Consider the following 11,227-nt stretch of genomic DNA (forward strand, 5'->3'; position numbering starts at 1 on the left):
CTATCCATTTACAGGCACCAACCTTAAAATTACAGCTCCATCAGGAATTAGCTTCGAGACTCAACAAGAATTTCTGTTTACACTGAGAAGTCTCATATTCCCCCACACAGCTTGTATTATCAAGGGCTTTAGTCTGTTTTCCAGGGCAGATGAGCAATTTCTTTTGCCAGCCCACTGCTAGCTTCCTACCTGCCCAATAAAACGCCAAGAGAATTAGATTAAGGGTCAATTTTAAGAGAAAACTGTTAACGTTAATGAATAATAAATGTTTCATTTCTGCAAATTTGCTTTTTCTGATGCCTCCAGCTAGGTTGGGTGGATAACTGCCTGCCTATTTTACCTACTCTAAAGCCAGCCCTGTTAAGTACGATTACTGCTAGGCTATGGATAGTAAACGGACTCTTAATTATCAATTTCTTGACTAGAGAATTTGTCTCACAGGAAGAATATTGTAGTAACAGTATGTGGGCATTACACTTTTGTGGATTTTTTTATTAAACAAAAGTGAAAAAACAGACACAGCATGCAAAATGCAAATACGCGTTTTAGAAAATTAATGCTAAGTCAGCACCTGCAACACGCTATACAATTCTTACAGGAGAGGAGTGTTCAAGTCCTCGATGCTTTTGACCATTGCTGAAGGTGTTCAGCCTCTCCGTGTTGCTGTAGAGCCCCTCTTCTTCTGCTCCACAGTATCAGAGCAGACACATGCAAATATTTGTGGTTAAAGGCAGAAGAGTACTACATGATACACAGGTGCAGCTTGGAAATCCAGGAAGAATCTTCTGTAACGTCTGGATCAGGTTTCTTTAAGCATGCAATTCACTTGCCTTCACTCAGTGTTGCTTATTCAAATGAAAACACTCATTAAAGACAGTGGGAAACTCCAACACACAAAAAAAGACAAGCCAATCAAATTTAAATTTTTCTCACCTGATCAGGAAAATGAACATTTTAGTGAAGTGTAATTGAACGGAGTGCTAAATCACTGGGGGGGATCAAACAAAGCTCCAATTTTAACAGCAATCCACAGTAAACTTTCTGCCACCTGTTTCTACATTGCTCTGCACCGTATCTTATGCCTTGTTAGGCCTCCCAGTTCCTCACTTTAAAACACCTTTGAAGCTATGATAATACAGACAGCTTGTCATATCAACTGCACGCAACACAGCCTGTCTTAAAGCTTGTCTTGGTGAAAGCTAAGGCTATGTTCAGAAGTGTGGCCAACTTACGTTGTAACCTTTTTTCCTCCAGTAAAAACAATGGCAGAAATCTGTTCAACAGACGAAGCTTCTTCAGTACACACTGCAGCCTTAAGCAAAATCCAAAGTTTAAGGGACTCATTATGATCCACTCCTTCCTAAGGAATCGGGTGAGGTTTTCAGTGTTGTACAGCTTGGATAACAGTTAAACAATAATTCTTACTGTCCATCTTTGCAGTCTGCAGATAAAGACTGCTGGGTAGGTACCACGTATCAGTATTATAAAAACTCTCCTGAATTTTTACATTTCACCACGTATCATATATACTTGCATCACTCTGGACAATAAAATTAATAGTACAGATTAAGATAGTAGGATTATCAAAATTACCCTTCAGGAAGAAAAATTAGAGAAGGGGGTGTTACTTATTTGTTTATTCTCCATTTCATACCATACCAAGGAGCCAAACCACGAACCAGAATACAACAACCCTCTGTAAGGTACAGAAAAAGAAATAAAAGCACAGCCTTAGCCAACACAGACAATTTTTGACCAACAAAGGATTTGTGGAGTTAAACAAAGAAAGCAGTTGCTAGAAGCAACAAATAATCATTTAAGCAGAGCACTGTGGATGTCTAGAAAGACCAGTCTCCTCTCTGCAGGAAATAGCTGCAATGTGCCAAGGAGACTTCAGTATTAAAAAGAAAAAATAAAAAAAAAGCAGAGTAAAAAGAAGCCCATTAGAATCTAGTTACTTTTCATAAGGCACCTCTTGCTGATGACCGTGGCCACACACCAATTACAGTATTTGCTTTCTCATTTCGGTTTAAACCGTTGTGATCATTACTAGACACTTACAGTGCACTAACACTCGAAGGCCAACCGCACAGCCGCCCCATTGAGAGACGCCGCTCAGACACACAGACCAACAGTGCAAGCTCTTTGTGGGAGGAAATCTAATAGACGAGAACCAACAACAGGTGAATAAAAGATAAGAGGTCAGGATGCGAGGGAAAGGGAACAAAATCAGCGAGATGAGAGCGAGCGTCTGTCCACATCTCAGCTGTCCAGCAGAAGAAACCGTAACCAGACAGTTAACTCAGACACTGTCAAGTTGCAAATTATCACAGGAATTGCAGCAGTGTGTTTGAAGCGCAAGTTGTCGGGAGGATCAAGTGTTGACTTCGCAGATGCAGGGAAGATGCATGTAAGTGCTCTGCAAGAAGATATACTGTCCGATAAAATGCACTAATTTGTTAGCACCTTTTCCTCCCCAAGAAGCTGTAGAGGGAAACAGAACATTATGCAATGGGTCTAATCCTGATAATTTTAAGGACTAGGCCTTGTAGAGAAAATGTCAAGCAACACCAAAGATCAAACACGCACTTTGAAAATGTTCACTGGAGGGACCTTACTAGTATTTAAGCCTCTGAGTTCATCAGAATAAAATGCGTAACTGAGGAAATAAAATCGGGTCCTTTCTGAAAAACAGGGTTTGTTTGCTTGGTTTTTGGGGTTTTTTTTTTCCCCTAAGCCTTATTTTTTGAGCGTAAAAAAATCCTGTCTGGGAAAAAAGCCTGTCTAGAGCAGTTCAGTGGCTTTTCTTCCTCCCAACTGCTGTGCCATGATCTGTGCACCAGTCTGCAAGACCTTACAAGCAGCTGCCTTACAACACGACATAATTAAAAAGTTTTGTAAAGCACCCTGGGACAAGAACAACCATACTTCAGCCCACTGTCTACACTGCTCTACAAATTTCCAGAGGTTCATTAAACTAAATGGACTTATTTGAATTTTATAATTGAAAACTGTTGTCTTAAAGAGAAGTCCCAAATGGGGTGATCTACAGCTTCCAGCACTATTTAACCTCAAAGCATGTAATCTGATAATACACGTTTTGAAACCTCTGCAGAGTCTCATTGAAACCACTGTAAAAAGTTGGTTCCTTATGAAACAAAGCCAGCAAGGGGGAAAAAAAAAAAAAAAATCAAAAGGTATTTAACAATTCAACTCAGTAGCAACATGCTGAATGTTTTCTCACTATTTTCACAGGTTAGTTGATTGTTCCTATGAAATTCTGGATTTGAGGAAATGAATCAAAATGTTCAGGAGACAAACTACTCCATTCATGGAGACAATGAGGTGCTGGAAAGAATGTAGTCAAAAATTGCACCGTACAAGTCAATAGACATGGGAAATGGAATATATCACTGTAAACTGACCAGAAAATTATAAAGGGTCCTCCCCTTAAAGAAAAAAAAAAGTGAAATCCTGAGGCCAACACACTCCATCCTCATCAAGGGGAATACAAGGTACCCAGCCTCCAGATGACTCGATCTCGATCTCCATTGTGCAAACAAAGAAATAACTGACTCCTCCACTACAAGAAACGGCAGAACTGAGTCTCTTCAAAATGCTGTTAAACACACAAAGTAAACAGAGCATTATAAAACATTTTCCTCCTCTACTTACATTCCATTAATCTTTCATGTCCCTTACACAGTTGGTTAGAGCATTTTCCACAGAAGTTGATGATCTTTTTATCATTGAGGACTTGCAGATGTATGCATCATAGCTGCAGTGAAAAGGCTGAGCAGCCTACAGCCACCTAAATAAATATCATCAGGGAATTCTTTATTTTGCTAAATTAATGAACCCTTAATCAAATTTCACCACACCAATAAAACGATGCAGGTACAGCTAGTGATCAGCTGATTTCTGAAGCAAAGACTGGGCTGCAGTCATTTAAGATGATGACTTAACAGAAGTCACACTCCTTCAGATATCTCCAACAGCAGCCCATTAAGATGAAAAAATCCTGCACACAGGCAAAACCTTAATGACACAAGCAGCACGCCATTGTCCATCCTGGAAGAGGGATGCAGACAGCGGACAGACCCAGGAGATGCCAGTTGCACTGCCAGGCGCAAGCGGAGCGTTTCAGCTACCATTCCACTGAACCTGTCCAGGACTATGTCCATGTACAGAAGAGCACTACCTTTTTTTGTAATTAACTTTAGATTTAAAAAGCCAACACAGCTCTTACATGAATGACCACATTCCCAGGAGAAAACAGAAGTCCTAAGGATCAGTACTTTCAAATCTGCAAGAGCAGAGGCTGGACAATGCTACTCAGACCTGCCACCTGGATGATCGAAACATGAAGAGTACTGAAGGAGCTACTGGCCACCCCTCCTATGAACCCATCCTTGAAATCACACCGCATCAGAACAGCGGCCCTGCATGAATCAGGAAGAGGCTTTGGAAATTTTCTTGTTGATCTGAAGGTTTCGATACTGCAGTGGAATGAAGAGCTTCTGGAGGCAATGTCTTCGAATGAGTTGAAACCACAGAACTTGTAATCCTTTATTAACAAAACCAACTATTTCTGCTTCCTAGTTTTGTAAGGGTAGGCTAAACTCCAACTCTGCACAGTACATTGTCTAAAGCTAAAATAAGAGCTGAAAAATAAAGTCCCTTGAGCTTTTAACAAGGCATGGTCACACACACTGTCCTTTCCCATATGGCTGGGCACTCACATATGCACCCTCACCCATTGTTTCTATTAAATGTAACCAAGTATCTGTACCAAGCTACAATCCAACACCTGCCAAATATGCGTACATTTTACACAAGTGCCTCAAGATCATTTCAGGAAAATTTATAGTTTGAAACCATACTTTGCCATATACAATTTATTCTCGATGAATTTCTGAGCTACTTCTCTTCCAGAAGAACTGCCAACTTATAACATTGGAAAACACCATTAGCAATAAAAGTGGTTTTAAGAGATCATTACAGTACCTCCAGATCAGAATAACTCAGCTTTATTTTTTGTAGCAGCTATTTCCCAAACTTAACAGCAAGGGCAACAGCTATACATCCGTCTTCCTCTCTCTACATCACAAACTGGGATATCAGTTCTATTGCTTTAGACAGAAAGAGAAGACCAAACGCCAGGTCATTAGTAAGAACCCATTTAACAAGTTCACTGTAAATGTAATGAAAATAATGGCCAAAAAGCATTAAAAAGAAAAAGAATTCCACTTGTGAAAAATAAAATATGTTCAAGGCTTTTTGCCTGCAATTTCAACTTCTGCAGACATGAAAGTAGGAGATGCATTACATCTTGCCTCACTTTTAGTTCTCCTTGACATCTGTCGTATGTGTTTGCCTGTGTGAAAGCTTAGCACAAAGATTTCAATAAGGTCTTATGGAGTCACTGCTAAAGTTTGTTTTCTCCCAATTAAAGCAGCTATTAAAGGCCAGTTTTAAAAAATAGCAACCTTTAATTGGAAAGAAAAACGCCTAACAATAAATAAAAGGCAGACACATTCACCAATTAAAAATCTGACAAGATCTCTCAAAAAAATAGCATTTGCTAAATGCCAGGTTGCTTGTTTCAGAGTACAAAAGCTGCTTCAACCAGCTACCAACAAAACAAAAGGTTAAGAAAAATCAATATACATACACGTGTTTGTCCTCTGAAAGATAAAAAAAAAAAAAATTCCCCAAGATGTCCTCCAAACAGATGAGCAGAATTTTCTCCATTCTCTGCACTATTTTTTCAAAAAGACATTGCCAAAGCTCACGTGATCAGCATTAGACTTCTACAACAAAAACTCCTGGCCTCCAGTGACAAACATTTTGATCTTTTATTTAAGGTACTTGAAGGACCTTTCTCATACATGAAGGAATTAGCACATTTTTAAAGTGGCTGTGCTGAGGCATGAGTGCAAGCACTGCACTTTTGACCATCCTGCAGAAGCATGGGGACAGAAGCTGTAAAGCCCTGGTATCCAATATCCTATTCTGGAAGTCACAATCCCAGGAGCTATGTTTTCTTGTAGCAAATAATGGTCATTTCTTCTCAGCAATGTGAGGACAAGGGCAAACCAAAGATACTCTCATATCCCCGAAAGGCACGGGGAGAAGAAAGGCTCCCCTGAGCCACAACAAAGGTGGGGATTTTAACAGCAGATTTTGCAAACATTCATTAAGCTTCCCAAACACTCTTTACTTCTGAAAGATGCATTGTTATGAACATACCTACCCTCCAAACCCTCCATTTCTCCTTTAGGAGAAACAATAGGGAAACTGTGCCCAAGAACTGAGCATAACCCAGCAGCAACACTGCTGAGGGTATGACTATTCTACCTTGTAACTCAGCTGCCCCAGTAGCTCCTGGTTCTTTTGGAAAGGATCGGTCCTGTCCTGGGGCAGTGCTGCACGTCGTTCACTCCTGACAGGGCTCCTACAGGCAGGACAGACAAGGCACCAGGTACTGCTCCATCCATCGAATACAGGTTTGTAATATCCCAGGAGAGCCAGTGCCCTCGTACGCTTGCAACGCTGGGCAGGAAACACAACTGCAGCACAGCACTGTGAAACATCCTACCTGTGGGCTGCGAGACAGGTTTTACGTGGGTAAACAATCTGAACTGCTGTTCATAAATGTGTACAGGTTTTGGAACCAATGAGATCATAGAACAGAATCACAGAATTGTTTTGGTTGGAAAAGGCCTTTAAGGTCATCAAGTCCAACCGTTAACCCAGCACTGCCAAGTCCACCACTAAACCATGTCCCTCAGTGCCACATCTACACATCTTTTAAATACCTCCAGGGATGACGACTCCACCGTTTCCCTGGGCAGCCTGTTCCAGGGCTTGACAACCCTTTCAGTGAAGAAATTTTTCCTAATATCCAATCCAAACCTCCCCTGGCAGAACTCGAGGCCGCTTCCTCTTGTCCTACCACAAGGATCCCAAGAGGAGACCCAAGCGGGGGGGTTTGTTATGTGGACATGGCCAGTCTGCTCAAATCAGGGCTACGGGGCAGCACAGGCACCAGACATCTGCACCACGTGGCTTGGGCGCCAGAAATCACCCCTCTGAGCCAGATGACCTTAGCAGGGTTATCGTTGCCCAGCAGACCCTGGTTCAGCTCAAACACCAGGGGTTTATTTTCAGTTTTGTACTCACACCACTGAGCAGCACATCTCCTTCTGCTCAGCAAACAACTTCTTCCAAACTAGCCCATGCTTGAGGCTGCCTTTATTCTCTATTTTTGGCAACAACAGGAAAGCCAAGGTGAATTCGATCAGCGCACGAATCCTCCTACAGGAAACAACTCCCTGTTCCTCAACACAACAGGAAAAACTGACACTTCATAGGGACAGAAAAGAGATCAGAAGTGGGATGGACTTTGCTGTTGGATCTTCCTTCATCTCAGAGTTTTCTCCATTCAGAGCTGCTGAAAAGCAACATTTGTAGAGACCAGGGATGACCCAACGTTTCCAAATCCCACAGAGACTGTGCTGAACACCACTAACGAAACCTACACCGCTACGCTGACATAACATAAACTTTCCTGAAGTAGGAGCACCTTGATTTTAGACCAGAGCCCCAGCTCCCATAAAATACCATTTCTCACTTGATTTCAGTGCTGTTATAATATGCAAAACTTTGTCAAAGATCTGGCCCCAAATACTCTCCCCGAAAGCAAGGTACTTTTGCTCCGGGGAAGTGCAGTGAAAAAGAATCCCTAACTCTAGTATCAGAGGAGAGTAAATTATTCAGTCTCTTGCAACAGAGTGCTACTGAGCTTGAGTAAATATCAAAAATTATCCTTTCATTAATAAAATAATTTATACTTATAAAAGTTCTTTCAGCTTCACATTTCAAAGCGTTTTGTAGACAGTCACACTAAACAGATTTTGCAGACTTAAACAATGTTTCTCTTTGAAAGACATAGCTGTCTTTGCTATAACTAAGTAAAATATCGTAATACTTGAGGAAGCTCCTCTACTTTTGTTTGTTTACAGCAGAAGAACATAGTCAAAGTTTTGCTACTTTTCACACACTGTTTCCTTTTACGGGCCTTTCACACAGCAGCAAGAGAGAAATAAATAGCCTTCTAAATAAACAGGGAAATGCAAGTGTAAAACTACAAGGACTGCCAGAAGACACTATACATAGATGTTTTGGAAATAAAGCTATCAAGAAAAAAAAAACTTTGCTACATTTCAAACCAATAGCTTACTGTTAAGATTTGTAATATTTTTCTGATGCTGAGTAAAGTCATAAGAAAGATACATTTAACCCACCCAGGTCTAAATTTATTAGCAATAGTATTATATGAGCATAGAAAACAGAGAAAAAAAACCCCATCACCTGTTCTTAGCAAGTTCATCTTCACCTGAGCTACTATACAAGAACAATATTTAGAAGAAAGTGATTTAAACTCCTTTCCACACTGTTTGCTTTTCGTACTTGACTTACCCTAAGAAACGTGAATATTAACACTTTTTCCTTCCTTTGCAATCAGTTCTACTTTCAGGTTTTCATAGTCTGACTCAATGTGACAGTTCAAGCTCTGCAAAAAATCTCTACATCCAAACCAAGTTCTAATTAAATTCTGGAGGTTTAGTTATCAGGCTGTTCTACTGAATAATTTTCATTTCATAAAGTCGATAACCTCAACGTTACAACTAATACCAGACCTAAACTAGCCAATGCATCAGTATTATTAGACAAACATGATTTCTTATTTGGAGAACACAGTAATGCGAGCTCACTCTCATTTTATATCATAAATTAAATAAAATGTCCAGATTTATTAAAATAGAGATACAAAAAAAGGCCCTTAAAATACTCTTGGAAATTATAGGAAACATTAAAAAAAAGAAAAAACCCAAGATTACTACAGGAAGTGCTGCAGCAATCAAGGCACGTATATTATTCATTCTTCCACTGTCTATGAATTACTGTATTTTCTGTAAATTAAGGTTGTCTAGCTACCACTTACCATGTTTGCCTCTCCAACTTATTCAAAACTGAGGCTGATAAAGAAACACTAAGTACAACACATTTTAAATCCACACTATTTCTCCTCGTCCCAAACATAAGATGTAAGCGCCCATCAAAAAAAATGGATCTTTTAGTTAAAAACTAAAGATCCAGGTGAGAAGCCTGATTTCTTCACGTTTTCACTACTACTCATGTCTTTATTATGCAAATGGTCCATGCAAAGTCACGAACAATCGCACCTGTGTGTGTGTAGGCCTGGATATAAAATTTGCAGGAACGCTACCCATTTAATAGTCAGGTATTTGGGTATTAGCTTCCCATCCCTTTCTCTTTCAAGATTTGCTATATACAAAATAAAAAGTTACCAAAATACGCTACTAACACTGTCATACCTCATGTTTATATGAGGTCATACAAACGTATACTTTTTTCCATCTACATACCTACATACATACACGCAACTCCAACATAAACAAGTCTGGTTTTATACCAGTTTTTCTTATAAAACTAATGAACCACATATACGTGAAACAGAAAAGACAGATGCCACAGTCTGTGTTAAGCATCACCTTTCATTCATTGTTCAGTGTGATTCTTTGTTACCTATTACTATACAACTCAGAGACTGCAGTCATGACCCTGGAAAGGCTAAGCGGTTCTGTGAACCAGCCGCTTTTCTCAGTCACCAACTACCTCAAGTTTTGCAAGATCTGAAAAACTAGTTTTCAGAATACTGAAAAAGAACAGAACGTTATCATTCATACAGCACTTAAAAATCAGACAATAACATGTCCTAAATACAGAACTTTGCTACAATAACTTCTCCAAAGTAACAGAATGACTACAGTTTCTGGCAAAGACATTGAAGTAGGAACCAAAGTTTGAAAGCTCATTACAACTCACAGTATCATACTGGAATGACTGATTGCTGCCCACACCCGCTGTAGAGGGTGTGCATAAGGCCAACATTTAAAAGCTTCAGTGTGGAAAATCAGCTGCCAACCCCCTGGTTATAAACAGCATAGAAGAGATTTACAAGCAGTTGAAAAAGGCACAGAAGGAAACCAGCAAAGTGAATTCAGGTCCTTGCTTGGCTACAAGTATATCACAGAATCATCCTCTAGCAGAGAAGAGGAGATTGCAGGAATAAGGGCAGACAAAAATCAATACTCTAAACATGACTAGATGCAACTGTGGTTTTTTTTTTTTTCATTAAGACAGACTCAAAAGAAGCAGCACTTTTCCCACTATCAAATCCTAAACCAGAATGGAGTTCGCACACAGGACTTCCTAGTCCTACGACTTTTCCAACCAGCCATATTTTACTCAGTACTGCTGCGTATTTGTGGATGGGGGTCAACTATGGATGCTACAGCAATAAGAAGACGGGGCCTTGATTCTCCCTGTATGACATTAAACTAGTGCTAACTGCAGGGCTTGCTCCTCTGACTCCAGGATACAGCAAATCAAGGGGAACAGAAACGGGTGAGCCAGGCAGGGCAGAGGAAAGGCGAGTCACCCCTCAGGGGAAGGGCTGCACCAGCACTGAGGCCTCCCCACCGCTGTGAGGGCCCTGGAAGGACCCGAGGCTCTGGAGGCCCGGCCCGGGGAAGCCCCCACAGCACGGCAGGGCCCGTACACACCCCTGGGCCACCCCCAGGGGCCCACGGAGCGCCCAGGAGCGGCCCTACGGGCGGGACGGGAGGCTGCGGAGCGGGGCCGCGCCGCCCCTACCTGATGACAGAGATGAGCAGCCCCGAGGGGTCCTTGCTCTTGCTCATGGTGCTCCGGTAGCGCCCCGCCGCCTCGCCCGCCGCCATCTTGCGCCCCCCCCCCCCCCCCCCGAAACACAGGTCAGGCACCCGTGCTGGCGCAGTGCAGCGAATCAGAAGAGAGGAGGCGAGCGGCTGAGCGTCTGTGACCCAATAGAAGGCGCAGAGGGCGGGGCGAGCGGCATCAGGCTGCGGTGCAGCGAGCGGCGGCGCTGCGGGGCCCTCTGGGAGTTGTAGTTTTTATGGCGGTGGCTCCGGCCTGCTGCAGCTTCAGCCTGGACTTGACAAAAACGCGCCTTCGACGACACAATTCCCCCTTCGAAAGGCGGTTAAAATTGATTAACAGATTAAGAAATTACCGTTCAGACAAGATACATCGGGGCCGTGCCCAAAAGCCCTCATTTGCTCTGGAAGCTGCAGAAAATGAGGTGGGAGCGTGAGGG

General features: G+C 41.8%; 1 protein-coding gene across 5 annotated transcripts in view; it reads right to left on the reverse strand.

Annotated features, from left to right (window-relative positions):
* EXOC4 (exocyst complex component 4) overlaps nt 1-10,879 on the reverse strand; it is a 403,799-nt gene extending 392,920 nt beyond the window's left edge. For all 5 annotated transcript variants that reach the window (XM_075756167.1, XM_075756505.1, XM_075756247.1 and 2 more), the window contains exon 1: nt 10,747-10,879. In XM_075756167.1, coding sequence (XP_075612282.1) covers nt 10,747-10,832 — 86 coding nt within the window. In that variant the 5' untranslated portion in view covers nt 10,833-10,879. The remainder of the gene's footprint in view (nt 1-10,746) is intronic.
* Between the last annotated feature and the right edge of the window lie 348 nt (nt 10,880-11,227).

The sequence above is a fragment of the Balearica regulorum genome, chromosome 1, assembly GCF_011004875.1.
Source record: "Balearica regulorum gibbericeps isolate bBalReg1 chromosome 1, bBalReg1.pri, whole genome shotgun sequence".
NCBI lineage: Eukaryota > Metazoa > Chordata > Aves > Gruiformes > Gruidae > Balearica > Balearica regulorum.